General features: G+C 37.7%; 1 protein-coding gene across 1 annotated transcript in view; it reads left to right on the top strand.

Annotated features, from left to right (window-relative positions):
* Positions 1 to 21,284, top strand: part of PRKDC (protein kinase, DNA-activated, catalytic subunit) — a 199,218-nt gene extending 177,934 nt beyond the window's left edge. Inside the window, exons 75-86 of the mRNA XM_058275516.2 lie at positions 174 to 261; positions 351 to 494; positions 5,999 to 6,203; positions 7,080 to 7,147; positions 7,638 to 7,858; positions 8,170 to 8,262; positions 11,456 to 11,545; positions 13,632 to 13,703; positions 13,776 to 13,977; positions 15,148 to 15,336; positions 15,950 to 16,089; positions 19,076 to 21,284. Coding sequence (XP_058131499.1) covers positions 174 to 261; positions 351 to 494; positions 5,999 to 6,203; positions 7,080 to 7,147; positions 7,638 to 7,858; positions 8,170 to 8,262; positions 11,456 to 11,545; positions 13,632 to 13,703; positions 13,776 to 13,977; positions 15,148 to 15,336; positions 15,950 to 16,089; positions 19,076 to 19,280 — 1,717 coding nt within the window. The 3' untranslated portion in view covers positions 19,281 to 21,284. The remainder of the gene's footprint in view (positions 1 to 173; positions 262 to 350; positions 495 to 5,998; positions 6,204 to 7,079; positions 7,148 to 7,637; positions 7,859 to 8,169; positions 8,263 to 11,455; positions 11,546 to 13,631; positions 13,704 to 13,775; positions 13,978 to 15,147; positions 15,337 to 15,949; positions 16,090 to 19,075) is intronic.
* Positions 21,285 to 22,054: the final 770 nt, after the last annotated feature.

Here is a 22,054-nt window from a genome sequence, read left to right as displayed (position 1 = left end):
CTTAGTAGAATACTTTGTGCTTCTTTTAATATTGGATAGAATTATTTTTAATTTCTTCTTTTCTAGAATATGTAATTGGTTATTGGTTATATATATATGTCTATGTATATGTATATATATTCATTGAGCTTCAGAAGGTGTTTGATTAACTAAACTTGGTAATTTTTTAATAGGATAAAAAGTAAGTTGGACCACGGAGGAGTGATTCAGGATTTCATTAATGCTCTAGAACAGCTCTCTAATCCAGAAATGCTCTTTAAGGTATTATAACCATTTTTAGCACATAAGACATAGGACCTGGGTGAAACCTACCTGCAGTCTAGCTTGATTGTTTTCTTTTTTCTACACAGGATTGGGCCAATGATATAAAAGTTGAGCTAGAAAAAACTCCTGTAAATAAAAAAAACATTGAAAAAATGTATGAAAGAATGTATGCAACCTTGGGAGATCCAAAGGCTCAAGGCCTTGGGACTTTTAGAAGAAAGTTTGTTCAGGTATGGATAGATGGCAGCCTGCTTTATTATGCAGTTGTCATTGTGGAGATATATTTATAACAGATGGTTTATTAATAATTTTGGTTTTAAAATGTCTTGAATTTGTAAACCTTCTTTACAATATCTGTGAGATATGATAGCATGTTTTTAGGGCAACTGTTGGCAGGTGGCTCAGTAGGCAAAGCCTGTGTCTTTATTACACTGTTCTTCACGCTCAGATTCTTAGATCTGAAGGTTACATGTATTTTCACATTTTCATTTCTCAATGATTTGAGTAGTGGGTCAAGAAAACATTTGTTTTATGTATGTGGATAAATATTTGTGGACACTTGCTCTGTTGAAGGCACAGCCCACAGTCCTGGGTGCTGCGGGAGATTCAAAGAGAAGACAGACCCAATTTCTGAATTCAAAGGGATTATTTGACAAATGCTATATGTGAAGACCTATGGCATAAGGATAAATGTGAGATGTTTTTAACACTTTCTTAGAGTAGGAAGGAGGGAAAACAAAACTAGGTGGGCGGGAATCAGGAAAAACCTCGTGGAACAAGTGGAGCTGGAAGTGGCCTTGGAATGTCCAGACCTCACCCCTCCATGCCTGTGCATGTGGCTTGCCCTCTGCCTGGATTTGCCTCTTTTCTGCATCTACCCAAGAGACTTGGCTTAGCATCATTTCTCCTTTGCAGCACTCCCTGAACCTCCTTTTCCCTCAGTCCCCAACTAGCGTAAGGCACTCCTTCTTCTGTTGCCAAAACACCTTGTGTAGATCTCTATTCTAGCACTGAACATACTTATTTTTTTCTTTTTTTACAGTTTTGATCAAACTACCTTTATTTCTTGAAGTTTGAGTTTAAAGGCACTGAACAGTGCTCATTTTGCCAGAGGGCTCAAATCCTATGGTCTGTATTTCAAAGGAGGATCTTTGTCCTTTATATTTTAAACATCTTTATTGAGATACAATTCATATACCACTGTATTAGTCAGGGTTCTCTAGGGAAACAGAATCAACAATAGTATGTGATTCTGTAAGAGTCTGTCATGCAGCCGTGGGGATGCACAAGTCCAGGTTCCACAGGCAGCCCGCAACCAGGGGCTGCAATGAATGTCCAGTGAAGGTTTTTGACAAGTTCTGGGAGATGTTGGCTGTCCAAAGACGAGCTGGGAAATTCTCACTCAGTGCTGGAATCACTTCCCCTTTTAAGGCATTCAATTGATTGGGTTAAGTGTCACTCATTGCTGATAGCAGTCTTCCTGAATGATGTAATTATAATCAGCTATCTATGATTTACCACTGCAGTAAAGTCAATGGTGACTAAAGTCCATAAATGCCCTTGTATTACAGTTAGCCCAGTGCTTGCTTGACCAAACAACTCAGTACAATTACCTGGCCAAGTTGACACAATAGCCTAACCATCTCAACCACTATACAGTTGATCCATTTAAAGTGTACAGTTCAGTGGATTTTAGAATATACACAGGGTTGTTTAAACATCACCACTGTCTAATTTTAGAATATTTTCAACACCTCAAAAAGAAGCCTTGTACCCATTAGCAGTTACTCTTTTTCTATGTCTCTCCAGCCCCTGCAACCACTAATCTATTTCTGTTTCTGTGGGTTTGTCTGTTCTGGATATTTCCTATACTGTGTGGCCTTCTATACTTGTGTCTTTCATTTAGCATGGTGTCTTCAAGGTTCATCCATGTTCCTTCATTCCTTCTTATGGCTGAGTATTCCATTGTGTATATGTACCACATTTTGTTTATCCACTCATTCATCAGCAAATGGATATTTGGAATCTTCTGCTTTTCAGTGGATAATGCTGCTATGAACATCTGTATACAAGTTTTTGTGGCTATATCTGTTTTTAGTTCTCATAGGTCGATACTCAGGAGTGAAACATCACATTGATGTAACTCCTCCTTTACTTTTTGCCTTCTGAATTAGACTTTGGGACTGGGATTTTGCATTGTTTTTGTCCCTCCACTACCTAGCCATATTGCCTGGTGTGAAACAGGGACCTTTAATTGATAAATAGATGGTAAAAGTTTGGTAAATGGAGGTGGATTTTGGCGAGGCATTTCTACTCAAGATAGTTTCAGTTCATGGTAGGAATATTGAGGAAGGTACGTGGCACGTTGGCTGGGCAGCCGTTGATTGTACCAGAGAAGCACCTACTAGAGAAGGGCAGTAGAATGTAAGACTCAGCCTAAGTCTGGGCAATGCTGCAAAGGCTTTCAGGGCTAGGATAAGGAGGTTATGTTTAATGAGGAGGTATTGATTACTGATATTTGACATAACTTTTAGCTCTGGAGTTTTCTGGCTTAGTTGCTATAAACATTAAACCTGCTTTTCTTTATTACTTTTCTTTCCATTGTCTAAGAAATTTTTGCTGACAAAAACAATTTTTGTTTCGATTTATGTTCCCTGTTAAAGCCAAAGCAGTGTTACTGAGTTGCTGAAATTTAGTACAGTGGGAGTCCTCTTATCAGACCAATAGTTGTTAATCAAAAGTTATTAAAATAGAGAGTTGTAAAAATATTATATACACTAAATAATTTATTTTGGCTTAAAGCATCTGAAAGTACCTGTCTATTAATTTGCTATTGCAGTTCCTGGAAGGCCTTTTTTTTTTTTATCACTGTGCCCGTTCAATATAATTTTTTTTCTTTTTAGAGAAGTTGTGGAGTCACAGAATAATCATGCAGAAAATACAGAGTTCTTATATACCTACCCCCCATTTTTAACATTTTGCATTAGTGTGGTACCTTTGTTACAGTTGATGAGAGAGTAGTATTATAATTGTTCTATTAACTATAGTCCATAATTTACACAGTGAACGTGTTGTACAGTCCTATTTTTTTAAATTTTTATTTTAGTAACATGTTATGCCACCTAATAGTTTCTCTTTTTATCACACTCAGATACATAATTCAGCAATATTAATTACATTCACAATGTTGTGTTACCATCACCATTATATATTACCACAACTTTTCCATTGCCCCAAACAGAAACTGCACTAATTAAGAATTAACTCCCCAAGCCTTACCCCCACCTGGCCCCTAGTAACCAGTATTCTGGTTTTCAACTCTATGTATTTGAATATTCTAATTATTTCATATCAGAGAGATCATACCATATTTGTCCTTTCATATCTGGCTTATTTCACTCAACATGATGTCCTCAAGGCTCATCCATGTTGTTACATGCATCAGGACTTCATATGGCTGAATAATATTTCATTCTATGGATATATTATATTTTATTAATTTCTTGGTTGATAGGCACTTGGGTTGCTTCCACTTGTGAACCACTATGAACATTAGTGTGCAAGTTTCTGTTCAAGTCCCCATTTGTGAGATGTAATAATCCTTTGCTTGTCTCAAATTATACCATATATGGGATTAATGTAGCTAAACATCCTACCTAGCAGTGGGCTATTTACATATGCAACATACACTGTGTAAAAGAGTTATAAATATGCAATTGGATCAAGTTCATTTTCTTTAGGATTTGTATGCAGTTGCCACTTTTTGTTTAAATGTTCCTTTAAATTTGAATTTTTCATAGAAAATTGTCTTCCTGATCAAGATCTTAATAAAATAATAATACCAAGGGTACTTGCTGAAAGTGAAGATAAAATTTTAAATCCTAGTATTTCAGTTTATGACTCACACGAAGCCTGTTTCACAGTTTATCAAACCTGTTTCTCAGTACTGCTATACGTTGACTGTGCACGGGTCTCCAGAACAGGAATGATAATGCAATTAAATGAACCAAATACATTTTAGTTAAAAACGATGTGGTAGCTTTATTAAAATTTATAAAATTATAGAATATTTGATTTGAAAAGGTATTTCAGTGTTTGATTTTTTCCTTAATTAGTAGTTGATACACTTTTTTGTAAAGGTCTAGATTTTTGGCTAGTATGTAAGTGAATGGGAATGGCTGACACCATTCCATTAAACTGTTAGTTACCAAAGCAGGCGGTGAACTAGATTTGGCTAGCAGTGGGTACAGTTTGCCCAAACCCTGTTACAGACAAGCTAGAGCTAAGGAAGTCAAATGGAGAGAATAGCAGAATGGAAACTAGAAGCCAAGCTCCCCTTCCTGTTTAATAGAATCCAGTCTATTACCTGCAGAAGATTTAATTGCAGCATCGCCTCTTCTGCAGCCTTCCCTAATCTAGCCTGCTCTCCAGCATGCTCTGGCCGGCCTCCGACAGGGGATGGTGTTTCACCACAGTTTGCTGCTTGTCTGTCTCCTCAACCAAACTGAATTCATTACCTCATGTGGAAAAAATTCTGCACAGTCTTCAGTGAGGACTGCACCTTATCCCTTTGAATCTGTAGCCTGTCCCTTTCTCTGCATACTGGACACCACAAGCGTTTTCCCTAAAATCAGCCGCCACCGTGTTTGTCTGATGCCTGCACCAGCGGGGGGCCTGGACACCTCCATTGTTCCTATGGGGGTGACGGTGTGTGGCTCCATGTTTAGTGCCTTGGAAAAGCTATCCTGAACCTCCCTCCAGAAACACATCAACCAAGTGCATTAATCCATTTAAAAACCATCCCCTAAGCAAAACTGCCTGATATTTAACTTCAGGAGACCCTTCAGGATGCCTTTCAGATACAGTGTTGGTGCTCGTTTAGGTTTGGGATAAAGCTAATCTTTCATTATGCTAATCATCTGTGAGTAGATTGTTTCTTTACTTTGAACCCATTTATAGCTTAAAGAAGAAATCTGGGTTTTTTGGTTTGTTTGTTTTCAGTTTTCCTGTAATGAATGGTCTTAAAATACAGTATGTATTTTCACTTATACCAGATTTAGGTTAGGAGGTTAGTTCCAAATTTGGTAAAAGCATTTCTAGCTAAAGATGATTGGTAAATCTTGAAAATCTTTTAAGTCATTAATAATACTCTTTGTGGTTTTTTTACTTGTTTGATAATAGGATTATAATTCAAATACTTGAGTAGACCTAATTCAAAGAAAGAATTGAAATATTCCAAGATAGTGTACTTCTAATAATAGTTAGAAATATAAATTATCTAAATAACGTTTGTACGGATTTATGATCCAAAATAATGTCTTAAAAGAGCCTTATTAAGGAAAGTAGCATTCTTATATTTTTTCTTCAGTTCTTATGAAGAATTTTGTTTACTCTGTTCCTAAACTTATGTCATAACAATGGTATAGAACAGTGATAAGACTGTGAACACAAAAGGGTTATATATGCCTTTCTCAAAGACCTGCAAGAGGTTTCTCCCACCTCACCCCCTGCAACTTTAAGTTTTTAAACCCAATTTAGAATTTATGACTAGAAATCACTGTTCACCATATCTTTTCTATCTTTTCAACAGAACACAAACAAACAAACAAAATGCTTTAGTGTAAAGAAAAGCATGAATTGGGCACTTATTTATTATTAATGCTCAAAACCCTTGAGCCCTTTCCAAAATTGAAGCTAAACATTAACCTTTAAGGTAAATTATTATTAATTTCAGGCCTTTGGAAAAGAATTTGATAAACATTTTGGTAAAGGAGGTTCTAAGCTACCTGGAATGAAGCCCTGTGACTTCAGCAACATTGCCAACTCATTATGTAATAAAATGAGTGAAGTATCAAAGCCACCTGGGAATCTGAAAGAGTGCTCACCGTGGATGAGTGATTTCAAAGTGGAATTCTTGAGAAATGAGCTGGAGATTCCTGGTGAGTTAACCTTCAGGAGTGATAAAACCGAACTTTAAAGAATTTTAAATTCCATCTTATTTTTCATTATTAAAACATCTATAATTACTGTAAATATCTGGTGAGATTATAGTTTCCTTATATTCCTAATTATGGCAGGTATTGGGATTTCCATCTAAAAATAATGGTAAGCATAGATTTCCTCTGAACGTATATTTCTCTGCGCTGAATGACCTCCTCAGAAAAGTAATACAGGTGTATATCCAAAACTCTTCCTGGGATATATATGTTGGTACCAGTTAACATGAAGAGATAATGATAAATGATTTTTCTTCAGGAAGGTGGTTGAGAGAAGATTGTGACCCTGAGAACAGAGATGCATAGGAAGTTCACTGGATATCTACATGGAATAGATTTTTCAGAGGAAATCTATGAACATTCCATGTTCTTCACCCTGGAATTTGCCAGAGTAAAAGTGTCTTAATCTACTTACTCATGTTCTCATTCCAGTGGATATAAGAAGAAGCATAACTGGAGGGACATTTTTTCTTTTTTATAATTAATAGCTCTGAAATTATATATAGTCACTTGCAAGAAAAACATTTAAAATGTAAGATTCTTAGTGTGCAGTTGATTTGCCTTGAGATATTACAGTGTTCTTAGTTCAGTGCATTACTTTTCCTATTTGGAATTTATCTAATCTAGTCTTTTAGAATAAGAAGCTCTCTTATTAAAATCAGTCAGTTTGATAAGTAGTAACATTAAAGAGAGAAATCCATTTTCTTTAAATGAAAAAATTGGACTGAAAATTTTTATCATGTTGAATCAGCTTTTTTTCAAATACAGGGATTCTATATAACAAGGTATATCTAAGTAAGGTTCTGTGATTTGCTTTAGGTCAGTATGATGGCAAAGGAAAGCCATTACCTGAATACCACGCACGGATCTCTGGATTTGATGAACGGGTAAGTAGATGTATTTGCAGCTACAGGTATCAGTTAACTTCCCATTTTTGTCTCAAACGTATGAATGAATTGTATTCTATTATTCCTGAATTTCTCAATATAAATGTTTCCATGTTTCAACATTACCCGTATTTAAGGATACGTTTAACTCAAAAGAGTAAGCTAGATATGTGTGTATGTGTGTGTATTCACTATAATATACCTGTAGAATTAAATTAGTGTAGAAAGTTAGTGTAATATTCAGAGTAAGAACCACCCACATTTGCAAGCAGTTATTTGTAACCTTTAATATAAAATTTCTGTGGACACAGAAGTAGAGAACGTACTGCCCTCAAGTCTGCTAGTACTAGGTTCTCTGTTCTCACCAAATACATGACTTCTTTTTCACTTTCACCTGACTCACTAACCTTACTTTCCTCTTTTGTTAATGTGATAATGGGCTCTTTCACTTTTTCAGACTGCGCCTAAAGTATTTCCTTAATTTTTAAAGATAAAAGTGATGCCTTCAGTCAGAAGACCGAAGCGTATCATCATCCGAGGCCATGATGAGAGGGAGTACCCTTTTCTCGTGAAGGGTGGGGAAGACCTGCGCCAGGACCAGCGCATCGAGCAGCTCTTTGAGGTCATGAATGTCATCCTTTCCCAAGATCCTGCCTGTAGCCAGAGAAGCATGCAGTTAAAGACGTACCAGGTCATACCTATGACCACCAGGTGGGGGACTTGTGGACGACTGCCGCTTCAGTGTTCTAAGGGAGATCCCAGCACTATGCTAAACCCTTGCATAGTTTTCCTGAGATGGGTTGGAGGTGGCTTGACAAGTCAGCGTTTTAGATTTCACAAAGGAAACAAAATAGAATTAAGAAATACTTGTAAACCTGTGACTTTGTCTTAATGTGGAGAAAGTTAAATGAAGAATTAACATGAAGAAATTATTTTGATTTGAATTTACTGAACTTTTTTCTAGAGAAATAAAAAAACAGTTTGGGTTTGAGTTTATTCATAAACTTCATTCTCCTTTTCAGACTAGGATTAATTGAGTGGATAGAAAATACACTGACCTTGAAGGAACTTCTTTTGAGTAGCATGACACAAGAGGAGAAAACAGCTTATATGAGGTAATGTGAAGTCTAACTATTCCTTCTCGAGCTCTGCCCCAACGTTGCCACATTCAGCCTCCTTCTGCCCATATGTAATACTTGCCCTGAGTAGAATTCTTTCAGATTCAATTTCCTCCACCTCATATTTCCAGTGACATTTTAGGGCCCCTCATAACCAACTCTCTAAGCCATGCCCTGGCTGGTCTATCCTTTAATCTGATAAACTAAATGGAGTAGAGAATACTAAAAAGTATTTACAGATAAAGATATAATAGTAGTTTGGGATGATATGACAGAGAACTTGAATGCGAGGTAATAGAGTTCGCAGACTTTGGATTTAAAAAAAAAAAAACTTTCTAGATTAAAATCAGTGCCTTACCACTACTTACTTCTGTGACATACAGTAAATCACTTAACAGGTTCTGTTTCCTAATCCAAAAATGGGAATAATATTACCCCTCAGGATTGTTGGGAGTATTCACTGAGATAATGTATTTAAAGCACCTGTTGCAGTGGTTGATACAGCCTGCTCTCAGTATGTGATAGCCATTAGTGTTAGAATGATAGTAGCTATTATTGTAATATAACAGTACTTATGAAGTAAGAAATAACTGAAAACTTTGAGCAGGAAAAGTTTTTAATGGAAACATTTGTATAATTCATAGCAGGAAGTACAATGAATGATATATGGAAAGCTGGATGCATAAGGAGTACTAGGGGCTACTTCAGTAGTCCAAATAGGAGATGAAAATTGTCAGATCTATGATCCTGGCAGCAGGAATCGGTAAGAAGAGCAGAACAGTTTAATTATAGTACAAGAAAACAATGGAAAATATACAGCCATTGAAAGCTGCTTATGGAGAATTTTGGCTACCGTGGAAAAATACAAAATGATGGATAAAGCAGACTCTAAATCTATAACAAAAAATACCCCTGTTATGTTTTTTAAGAAAACATAATTTAGTAATTATTTTTACTTTAATAAAAAATGATAAATAGTGTGTATGCTAGCACATGAGTAAATAAACCAGTGGGACAGGATAAATCCAGAAATAGACTCAAACGCAAACAGTGATTTATTCAATAAATAATTTTGGCCCGACTGGGCAATATGGCAAAAAATCAAGTAAGGTCCCTTCCTCATTCCTTATACCAGAAGAAATACTAGATGGTTCGAAGGTTTAAAAATTAAAATACAAATTGTAACAGTACTAAAAGAATACCTAGCAGTGAGTGCAGTATAGTACTTCTTAACTGTTGTAACATCATGTCACACATAGAAAATCTTGATTGTAAATACTATGTATGCCATGTAGCCCATAATCGGGGAAGTTCTTACATAGTGAACTGGTCAGGCAAAAGTAGGGCAATAGGTGATAAATACATGAAAATGTTGGGTAAAATACAGCACATTTGTTTATAAACATGTAACACAGAGAGTAAAAATGTCAGGTCTCAGAAACAGATGTGAAGGGGAAGCTGATGGTGCCACAGCAGGCTGGAGTCTCCAGACCAGAATTAGACCACAGGGCCTACAGAGAACAGGAAACACGGCCTGAGGAGGGGATGGAATTGAGTACAGACAGCTGAGCCCTAGAAAAGTTCTACCCATCAATCCAGAGAGGCGGTAGAGAACGTGTCTGCCGTTTATGAGGGCTTCGGGTAGGCTTGTGTCAACAGCAAATTATCACAACCCCAGGATGCAATCCTGCTCTGCTTGTGAGAAGGGCATCTGTTGGCTCTTGTCATTTGTGTGACCTCCACACCCTAGGGCACAGAGAATCCCACAGAAATAAGCACCCTCTGCTCTCAGTGTGAGTCCCTGTTGCCAGTGGGAGAGGGAGCAGGGTGGCCCCATTACACATGCTGGCCCCGTCTGTCTGGTGGTGGCTGCCCCAGAACTTCCCCTGCATGCGGAAGGCAGCTCATCAAGCTGTCCTGTGTGTGGAGAGAAGTCAAGTCGTGCTGCCTGGGGCGGGGGACTGCTGGCTGTAGGACACACGGTGCAGTCCCAGGGCCATGAGGAAACTGTTTATGAAAAAAGACGGACATTTGTAACCATGTAAACTCAGGGAGTTCCTAGTACCGCACACACGTGTGCCAGGCATTTGTTAAATGGGATAATAATAAAGACTTGCAGAAGGTAAACATAGGTATTAATAGAGTTTAAAGAGCTTTTCAAATATGGATTCTGTAAATTACTTCCCACTACCTCCTCACCTCCAGCCCCAGTTAAAATCACTTCCATTTTTTTTCTTAATTTAGCGTGTTGCTGTTTTACATCCAATTGAAGTAGGAGAGAATTTAAATTAAAGCAAAATGGTCTGGTTGTGAAATTAACTTAATAATGACTCAGAAAAGAGTCACTCAAAGTGACTAAACTGCTAAGTAACAATTGCTGAAATTGATGTATATTCAATGTTTGATTTTTGTATTTGTTTTAGAAGAGCTTGTTAAAGTTTTTGACAAAAACACAAAAGTAGCTGGGCATAAAAATATCACATTTTTCCCAGCTGCCCAGATACTGCCTGTTTCCCATGAAACACTGTTGTAAAGAGCTTTTCAAATAACATATAAACAGCCACTGTCACTTGAAATATGCTTTATTTTACTAAATATGGATTTCATATGTATCTGTACTACTGGAAATAGCTAAGAAGGAGTGTGGCAATGTTGTAAATAAGAATAAAAGTAGACGTAATTAGTCTTCTACAAATAGTTTGTGGGCTTTTTGTTTGTAACAGTAATATGGCCTCACCTTTTTTCCTCCTCTAAATTGTTGCATGTGGTACTGTAATCCTGTTGTTATGGTTCTTTTCCAGAGCCAGAGATGTTTAGATTGAGTCATATGTGTAGGTAAAAATGCTTAGGTTCCACTCACCTTAAAATGGTCTTTCAGTTAACTCCTCTCTGTTTGAAGTAGGAAATTTATTCTGTCTGATTGTTTTGTGCCTGAATGTTTGTGTAGAAAATAGCTTGGATTTCTTTAGGAATCATTAAGAATGAATAGTGGTATATTGAAATTCCAGATCCAATGTACTTTAATAGGGGTTAAATATGATTTAATTATGCATGGAAAGTCGGTTTTTCCCTGTTTCACTAATTTTCTATGAATTCACATAATATACATGAAATTCTTGATCACTTTGTCTCTGAAGTAATAGAATGCTAAATATCTTCCTAATTCCAGTTTTCTTTGTCTACTTATTAGTGATCCCAAAGCACCACAGTTTGAATATAGAGACTGGCTGACAAAGATGTCTGGAAAACGTGGTGTTGCCGCTTACATGCCAATGTATAAGTAAGTTGTGTTTCGATTTTCCTATTTACTAACTAGTTCATTTTTTCCAAGTTGCATATTTACCTTTCTTTTTTCTTCTTCTTCTTCTTTATTTTCTTTTAAATGTTACATTAAAAAAAATGAGGTTCCCATATACTCCCCACCCCCTCACCCCACTCCTCCCACATCAGCAACCTCTTCCATCATCACAACACGTCCACTGCACCTGGCGAATACATTCTGGAGCACAGCTGCAGCATATGGACAGTGGTCCACACTGTAGTCCACACTCTCCCCCAACCCACCCAGTGGGCCACGGCAGGACACACAATGTCCAGCAGCCATCCCTGCAGCACCACCCAGGACAACTCCAGATCCTGAAAATGCCCCCACACCACATCTCTTCTTCCCTCTCCCTACCTTCAGTAGCCACCACGGCCACCCTCTCCACATCACTACTACAATTTCTTCCCTTACTAATCACACTGGTTCCCCAGCAGAACACCATTGGAGTTCAGACCCATGTCAGTTGGCCCTACTTCGGAGTTTGTGTTCCTGAGTGTGATGGAGTTGGACTCAAATATGACCTTTCCACACATGCCTCCTCTGTTACTTTTACTGGACCTGTGGTTGGGGTTAGGGTTATTGTATACTCAGGAGCCCTGAATCCCTGGACAGTCCATGTGTTGGCCAGGCCCTGGGCCTCAGCAGACTTGTGCCTCCTTCCCTCTGGTTTGTTGGACTTACTCTGGTCAGCTGACAGGGAGGTGAAGAGGGTCAACCACCACACCAGGGAGCCAAGAGTGCCTACAGCTGCTAGCAGGAGAATTGCATCCATCATCCATGTGGAATCTAAGGTCCCTCTTGATATAGAGGGAGTCAGGACATAACCATCCCAGGGTCCATAGGATGGAGGAATAGAGTATGGATTAGAGTGGACTTACCTTCCTTTTTAACAAACACTATCTAAGATAACCCCTTCATGCTCCCCACTACTCACCCCGGAGCCAGTTTTGAATTGCAGGCTACTATCTCCTGCAAATCCTGGCTTTTAAAAGTTATGCAAATAATCTTTGAAAGTTGTATTTAAGTTAGAAAATACATACAGAATAAAAGAATAAAGCAAATATCACCCAAAAAATATCACTTTCTAAAGCTGTGTATAACATTAAATTCATACCTTTCTGATATTTTTTATAAGCTGGGCCGTAAGGATATTAGGTATTGCAACTAGCCTTTTTTTTTTTTTTTTTTTAATTACAAAAGTTATAGGTTTACAGAAAAATCATACAGAAAGTATGAAATTCCCATATTGCCACCTCACAGTTTTCTCTATTTATAATAATTTGCATTAAGTGTAGTACTTTTTTTTACAATTGATGAAACATTATTATAATTATGCCACAAACTTTAGCCTACTGTTTACATTAGCTTTCACTCTTTGTGTTTTACAGTTCTATGGTTTCTGTGTATTTGTATGTGGGTGGTAACTTATATGTATATACAACCTAAAATTTCCGTTTTATCCTTTTCAGATATACAATTCAGTGGTGGTAATTACATCCACAAAATTGTGCCTTCATCACCATCATCCACTGCCAAAATGTTTCCATCACCCCACACAGAAACTCATACCAATTAAACATTAACTCCCCGTTCCCTTCCCCCACCCAGCCCCTGTGTTCTAGTTTCTGACTTTATGAATTTGCACGTTTTGCTTATTTCATATAAGTGAGACCCTACAGTATTCTTTTGTTTCTGGCTTATTTCACACAACATGGTGGCTTCATGGTCCGTATATGTAGCATACACATTTCGTTTATCCATTCTTCTGTTGATGCACCCTTGGGTGGGCATCCACCTTTCGGCTATTGTGAGTAATGCCACAGTGAACATCACTGTGCAAATATCTGTTCATCTTCCTGCTTTTTGTTCTTCGGGTCATATGGGCATGTTTACTTTTGATTCTTAGAATTTTTGACTTGTAGAGATCATCAAAATCCAGTTACTTGATAGTTGAGCTTCAATATAAACAAAGAAATTGTTTAAGTTTCAAGTCTCTTGAGAAGTGTGTTCTAATAAGACTTTTCCTATTATTGAACCACAGGGGAGCTAGTCGTACTGAAACAGTCACATCTTTTAGAAAAAGAGAAAGTAAAGTCCCAGCCGACCTCTTAAAGTAAGTATCCTTCTTAGGTTACAAACAGCTGGGTGGAGCAGGGGCCGCAGAGGTTGTGTCTCACTCTTTTAGGAGGGCTTTTGTGAAGATGAGCGTGGGCCCCGAGGCGTTCCTGGCGCTGCGCTCGCACTTTGCCAGCTCTCATGCTCTGATGTGTATCAGCCACTGGATTCTCGGGATCGGAGACAGACACCTGAGCAACTTCCTGGTGAACGTGGAGACAGGCAGCTTGGCTGGAATCGACTTTGGACATGCGTTTGGATCCGCTACTCAGGCAGGCCAAGCATATTCTCACTGTTCTGGTCGAGCTTAGCGCCGTCGTGTGCCCTTGTCATACCCTTCTCACATGCGGTTTTTAAAGCAGAAATGACATGTTAGGCCAGTCTTGTTGTGAGCATGTAATTTGACATTCTTCCAGAAAGGGATCATCCCTACTTTGTTTGGCCTTGTTCAGATAAGTTATGAACGGTGTGATGATAAATTACATAAAAACCCTTCCTACTCTCTTGCACAAAATGTGATACGACTCTTTTGCCCAACTATACCCAAAAGGGGTGCTGATGCAAAGTGCCAGAAATCTGTTGGTTTTTATAAAAGGTATTTATGTAAGGGTAGAAGCTTATAGGTACAAGGAACTAAAGAGTCCAACTCAAGGTACGATAAGAGGCACCTCCTCACCCAAACTCTGTTGCCCCATGTTGAAGCAAGATGGCCAGTGACGTCTGCGAGGGTTCAGCCCTCCTCTTCCCTCTTAAGGCTCCGTGGGCCCAGCTTCTTCCCATCTCAGCTGTAGGCTGGCATAGGGCTCGTCTCTCTTCCCAGGGCTTGTTTCTTTCCAGGCTCAGCTGCTCAGGGCTCTGGTCTCTTTAGATACAAACTCTCAGGCAAATGACTCTTTCTTCCTGGGGCCACAGGATCCCCTTCCATGTATATGGAGCTTTCTCTCTTTTCTCACATATCTGCTTCCATGTATCTCCTGTTCTTGATTGATTGTCCATTTATATAGCTCACAAAGGGGGCAGGGGCTAACCCTGCACACCCTAACGATGTGCTCAAGTTAAAGAAAGCCCTAATGTCAACATAATTTCATCAAAAACATCTTAGCTGAATCTAATACAGTCAAAGGTTATCACATCCAGAGTTACAGACTAATTGACACATATAATCAGTAACTTTTTGAAATTCATAAATAATATCAAACTGCCAGACAGACCTTAAGCACTAAGTGTTTTAACTTATACTTTAAATCTTGGAAGGCTCACGGGGCTTTATACTAAGAATGTGGTGAATTCCCATCTGTGTTGCTGATTTTAAAAAAGCGGAGTTCATATTTCACTGAATGTGAATAACAACTATGATGTAGATGTTCTGTTTGTGCCTCTTCTTTTGAGATTTCTAATTCCTGTATTCTATTTCTTGCACCTATTTCTTTACTCTTGTTTAGTTTCTGCCAGTCCCTGAGTTGATGCCTTTTCGTCTAACTCGCCAATTTGTCAGTCTGATGTTACCAATGAGAGAAGCAGGTCTCCTGGACAGTGTGATGGTGCACGCCCTGAGAGCCTTTCGCGCACACCCTGATCTGCTCACTAACACCATGGATGTGTTTGTCAAGGATCCTTCCTTTGATTGGAAAGTGGGTTTTGTTTCATACACAGTTTTCACTTTCATTACGTTTCAGTGTTTGATCTGCCTTCTCCTGTTGTATGATTTAGAAATGCATCAAGTTGTGTTTAGCAAAATATTTATGTTGCTGTGTAAAGCATTTCACAAAATTAGCTTTTGGGGTTATCCCACCCGAAAACAGATCGGAAACAAAACCTTTAGTTGGAAAAAGCATCTGTTGCGGTTGAGTTTATTTTTAACTGGCAGAGGAAATATGGATCCCCTGGTGATGGTGGGGCTGATTTCTCTCTGAAAAAAAACATTTAACTTAGAAACAGTTCCACATGAGGTCTTCCTTGATCATGAAAAGAGATACTGCTCTCTTAAATCCCAAAGGTTCTTCATAATACAGCTCTGAAGGAATTAAGCCTAATGATCCTCATCGTTCATCGGGAATGATAGGTTAAACCTACGTGTAGTCACTCAAGCTTATTGTCTCTTATATGTTTATACTCATTATTATATCTATATGCTCTTACAATAACTCATGTTATTGTGAGAATATTACTTGAAGATTTAATCTACTTGAATGTGATCTTATGTAATTTTATAATAACGGAGAAAATTATGTTTTTTTCTTTTAGAACTTTGAACGGGAAATGCTGAGAAGAGGAGGATCATGGATTCAAGAAATAAATGTAACTGAAAAAAATTGGTATCCCCAGCAGAAAATAAATTATGCTATAAGAAAGTTAGCAGGTGCCAATCCAGCCCTTATTACTTGGTAAGATATTTACTTGTAGAAAAACAAAAGCACCAATATGCTGCAATTATTGAATGTAAAATAATAAATTCTTTATCTTTATCCTATAACGTTAATATTATCCTCATTTTAGAAATGAGAAAAGCATGGCTGGGAGAGCCTTCTCCAAGGCTATGAGGAAAGTTCTCAAACTAAGGCCCATAACTAGGAAACGTGTGTAACCTCCATGCTGTGCGCACAGGTTCTTCAGGCTTCAAGTTAGTAATGAGGAATAACCTTCTCAGACCATTACAAGAATAGCTTTTTAGACACCATGAAGAAACTTAGGTTTTAAATTTGCTTTTGTTCTCTTTAGGGACCCCTGGTGTGCACAGCACCCAGGTGTGAAAAACACAGTATGGGCTTTTTAGATGGGAATCTAACTCATGTTGGCTTTCAGGTTAACTCTTCTAAAATTTCTTTTTGAGATCTAAGGAAGTAAAAATTATAGAGGTTATTCACAGGAAGGAGAAAATATTCGACATTAGAGTTAAAATAATAGTAAATAGTAATCTATGATCAGTTGATTTTTTAAAATTTTATTGTGGTATCATATATACAACACACAATTTCCCATTTTGACAATCCCATAAGTATAATGTAGTGATAGTAATTACACTGGCAGTATTGTGCTACACTACCATCACCACTATCTATTACCAGACCTTTTTCATCACCCCAAACTCCGCAGCCATTAAGCAACAAGTCCCCACTCTTCCCGACACATGGCCCCTGATAACCTCTGACCTACTTTCTTTTTCTAAGAATTTGCATATTATAGATATTTCATACAAGTGAATCATACATTATTTGTCTTTTGTGTCTGGCTTATTTTACTCAACATGATGTCTTCATGGTTGATCCTTTTTCTGGATGAATAGTTAATATTCCATCATATGTATATAACACATTTTTTTATTCATTCCTCTGTTGATGGACACTTCGATTGTTTCCACCTTTTGGCTATTGTGAATAATGCTGTCAACATTATTGCACAAGTATCTGTTCAGATCCCTGTTTAATTTCTTTTGGGTATATACCTAGCAGTGGAACTGCTGTATCATATGTTAATTCCTTGTCTAACTGAGGAAACACAAAACTGTTTCCAGAGTAGTTGTACCATTTTACATTCCCACCAAACATCTGTGACACTTCCTGTCTTTCCACATCCTTGCCATTACTTGTTGTTTTGTTTTGTTTTGTTTTGTTTTTTTAAGAATAGCCATCCTCGTGGGTATGATGTGGTACCTCATTGTGTGATCAATTCGTTTTTGACAAGGGTATTAATACCATTCAGTGGGGACACAGTAGCCTTTTCAGTAAATGGTGCTGGGACAGCTGGACATCCACAGAGGAAAGAATGAAGTTGGTATCTCTGACCACATCATATCACAAAAACTAACTCAAAATGGATCAAAGACCTCAAGTAAGAGCTAAAACTTTAAAACTCTTGGAAAAAAAACGTAAAGGTAAATCTTTATGACCTTTATGTGGCAATGGATTCTTAGATATGACACCAAAAGCATAAGCAAATAGATAAATTGGATTTCATCAAAATTAGAAATTTTGGGGAAGTAGATGTGACTCAACCGATTGGGCTCCCATCTACCATATGGGAGGCCCTGGATTCGCGTACCGGGGCCTCCTTGTGAAGGCAAGCTGGCCTGTGCCTGCAGAGAGCTGACAGCCCGCACCTGCGGAGAGCTGGTGCAGCAAGATGACGCAACAAAGGGAGACAAGCAGACATAGAAGAATGCGTAGCAAATGAACGCAGAAAACAGACAGCAAGCAAGCAGCAAGGGGGGAGGATAAATTTTAAAAAGAATAAATTAAAAATTTTGTGCAAAGGACATTATTAAGAAAGTGAACAGACAATCCAAAGAATAGGAGAAAATATTTGCAAATCATATATGTGATAAGGAACTTGTATCTAGAATATATAAAGACTTCTTTCAAGTCAATAATAAATAACAACTTGATTAAAAATGGTCAAAAGGGAAGTGGATGTGGCTCAAGGGATAGAGCTTGCGCCTACCATATAGGAGGACCTGGGTTTGATCCCTGGGGCCTCCTGGTGAAAAAGAAGATAAAGCATGCCCACGTGGCAACCCAATACCCACACGAGTGCCCAAGTGGTAAGCCAGCGGCCACACAAGTGCCCGCGTGGTAAGCCAGTGCCCATGCAAGTGAGTCATGCAGCAAGATGACGACACATCAAAAGAGAGACAAGGGGAGAGTCAAGGTGAAGCGGAGACCAGGAACTGAAGTGGCACAATTGACAGGGAACCTCTCTTCCTATCAGAGGTCCCCAGGATCGAATCCCAGTGAATCCTAGAGGGGAGAAAATGAGAAGAGAAGACAACACAGACAGCAAAAACAGTAGGGCAGGAGGAGGGGAAGGGGGGGAAAGTAAATAAATAAATCTTTTTTTTTAAAAAAAAAAGTCAAATAATCTGAATAGACATTTCTCCAAAGAAGATAGACAAGTGGCCTAGAAGCACATGAAAAGATGCTCAACAACATTATTCAGGGAAATATAAATAAAAAAACACAGTGAGAAACCATTTCACACCCAATGGGAAGGCTGTAATAAAAAAGACAATAACAAATGTTGCCAGAAATGTAGAAAAATTGAAACACTTGTACACTTCTAGTAGAAATGTAAATTGGTACAGCTGCTGTGAAAAGCAGTCTGTTAGTTCCCTAAAAAGTTACCACATGACCCAGCAAATCCACTCTCAAGAGAAATGAAAATATGTTGGCATAGAAATTTGTATACAAATGTTCATAGGAGCATTGTTTGTGCTCAGTTTTTCTAAAAATTCAGTCTTTGACTTTAAGGTTATAACAAAATATTCTATAAGTAATGAAAAGAGGGAAAGTTTGGATAGTACAGCAAAAAATGCAGGCAACAAAGGAAAAAAAATACATGGTTAGAGTTTTCATATTTTCTCAATCTTTTTTCCAGTGATGAATTACATCTGGGCCGTGAGAAAGAACCTGCCTTTAGGGATTATATGGCTGTAGCACGAGGAAGCAAAGAACACAATGTTCGTGCTCAAGAACCAGAGAGTGGACTTTCAGAAGAGATTCAAGTGAAGTGTTTGATTGACCAGGCAACAGACCCCAATATCCTTGGCAGAACATGGATAGGATGGGAGCCCTGGATGTGAGGTCTGTGGGGTTCAGAAGTTACAAAGCTTTAAATTGTTGAAAGAATGTCCTAAACTTCATGTACAACCATGAACTGATTTTCCTGAAGCCCTAAAGAGAAGAAATCTATTTAGTGATACAGTTTTATAGTATAAATTTTAAATCAAGATTATGATGAATAAGTGAATACTAGTATAAATCAAAGATTGTTGATTAGATTATAATGGGCTTATAATATAAATATATCTAGGTTTGTACCAATATTAAATAAGATTGTAGCATCTGATCAGCTTTCAAAACATTTTACAAGTGCTTGAGTTATATAACCAACTGTCTCAGTAAATGATCTATGTGTGACCATTCCTGTCAGCGTTCTCATTGGTCATGGTACCTTGGAAATAACACCTGGAAGACTTCATCACTGTGTCTCTGTGAGAGTGAAGCCAATAGCGTAATTGGTATAATTTTACATTATATGAACAGTACAGAAGTAATAACAGTTGTAATTATGGTGTATTATATTTACAAATGCCTGTATTTGACACTTTAGGATATTTTTATAGATTTTTGCCTTTCGTTTTTTTTTCTATTCTAGTTTTGGTATTTTTATCTTAGGCTTGCTCTCTAGAAGAAAGTCTTTTTATATAGGCAGGAAAACCTTGGTGTGTGCGTTCATTTTTGCTTCACTCATCCACAACAGAAGAATAAATAAAAGGTACTCTGCATCCTAGACTTGGGATAACTTTAGAAATCCCCAGTATGATGATAGTTATAGCACTAAACATTTCAATTTTAGGAAAAGTACGTGAATTCCCATTTGTAATAAATTCTTCCTTTGGAGAAAATAATCGTGTATTCTGAAACCGCGGAATCAAATTATAAAATACAAAAGTAGCTTCCTTCCCATCTACAGATCTCAGCACCACCTGTTGCACTCTACACACTGGGTACTATGTTCAGATTGGCTTTTAGCTTTTTGGTTTCTTGTTTTTTCTTAAAACACTTAAAACTAATTTTTTGTGTGACTTTAGGTAATCCTAAGAATATGGAACACTAAAGTTTTGTTCCTAAGTTTTGTCCACTAAAGGTCAACATTAAAAGTTTAAAAAGTAGTGTATCGCATTTTTAAGCAGTTTCAAGAGCAAAATGTTCATCTCACAAAATAATTTACCATATTGCTTGCCAAATTTATTTTGATAAATATAGGTTGAATGCAATATGATAATAAAAATAAACATCTACATTCTCAATAAAGTATTAACTAAGGAATCTTCATCTTTAAAGAAAAGTGATCATGTATGTAAAAACCCAGTTGTGGTAGTTAATTTCATGTGTCATCTTGGCTGGGTTATAATGTCTGGTTTTTTGGTCAAGCAAGCACTGGACTGATTGTAAGTGTAAGAATATTTTGTGGATTTAAATCATTAATCAGTTGATTAATCTATGGCAAAGGAGATTGTCTTCAACAATGAGAGGAATCTCTTCATCCAATCAGTTGGAGGCCTGAAAGGGAGACCTGGTGATTTCAGCCGTAAGAAAGATGAATTTCTGTCTCTGCTTCAGCTTCTCATGGGTAACTCATCATCACCTTCATAGGAGCTCCTGACTTGCAGCTTATCACTTTCAAGTTCCCACCTTGCAGTCTGCCCTACAGAACTTGGACTTGCCAGTCCTCATAGTCATGTGAGCCAATTCCTATAATAAATCTCTTAGTATTAGTATCCTGTCAGTTGTTTCTCTGGAGAACTCTGACTAATATGGTAGTTATACACATGATCCAATAAATTTTTTGCTACTGCACAAAATAACCAAAGCAAGCCTACTTTGGAGTTGAGCTGATTATGGTATATTGTTTTTTTCTAAAACCTAATTAACTATAATTTTTTACTTGATCCGTGCTAAAGAGGGCTATATCTATTAACTCAGTCACCCATATTATTATAGGAAATCCTATTCTTTAATGACTACTTTTCCTGTCAATAAAAGTTTGTTAGAAATTGACTGTATTTTAGTCCAATCCAAAACTGTCTGCTTAATGATTTTATAACTTATGTGAGTGCAATGAAAAGAAGTATTCTGTATACAGCATCTAATATGAATGGTAATATTTACATTATAACCAGATTTTGACATTATATTCAGGTTGCTTACAAAAGAAACATTTGTTTTCAACCCCAAAGTAATCCAGGATGTTTCAGATTTAAACTCATTGGGGAAGACTTGAATGAATGCATGCTTTTGAATATTAATTCAGGAATTTTATCAAACTAATAACAAGTATACCATGAGCTTTAGGACAAGGTCTGTGTCATAATCACTGTTTCAGCACCAAGCACAATGACTGGCACTTAGCAGACAACATGGTAAAGTCATGGGGAGGGAAGCTGATGTGGCTCATGCACCTGGGAGCCTACCTACCACAAAGGAGGTCCCAGGTTCGGTTCCCGTTGCCTCCTAAAGAAGACAGACAAGACAGCGAGCTGACGGGACAGGCTAGCACAGCAAGCTGATGCAACAAGATGACAGAGTGAGATGATGTGACAAAGGAACACAGCAAGGAAACAAGAAACAAGCAGGGACTGAGGTGGCTCAAAGGATTAGGTGCCTTCCTCCCACATGGGGGTTCCAGGGTTCGATTTCCAGTGCCTCCTTAAAAAAACAGGAAGATGAGTGGAGAGCAGACAGCATAAACAATGAAGGACTTGGGGAGAAATAAATGAAATTTTTTTTTTTTAATTTCATGGGGCAAGTAGTAAAGACTTAAACTGTCCCTAAAAGAAGTTTAACTTTTTAA

This window comes from Dasypus novemcinctus, chromosome 14, assembly GCF_030445035.2.
Source record: "Dasypus novemcinctus isolate mDasNov1 chromosome 14, mDasNov1.1.hap2, whole genome shotgun sequence".
Lineage (NCBI taxonomy): Eukaryota > Metazoa > Chordata > Mammalia > Cingulata > Dasypodidae > Dasypus > Dasypus novemcinctus.
This window is presented reverse-complemented; position numbering and strand designations above follow the sequence as displayed.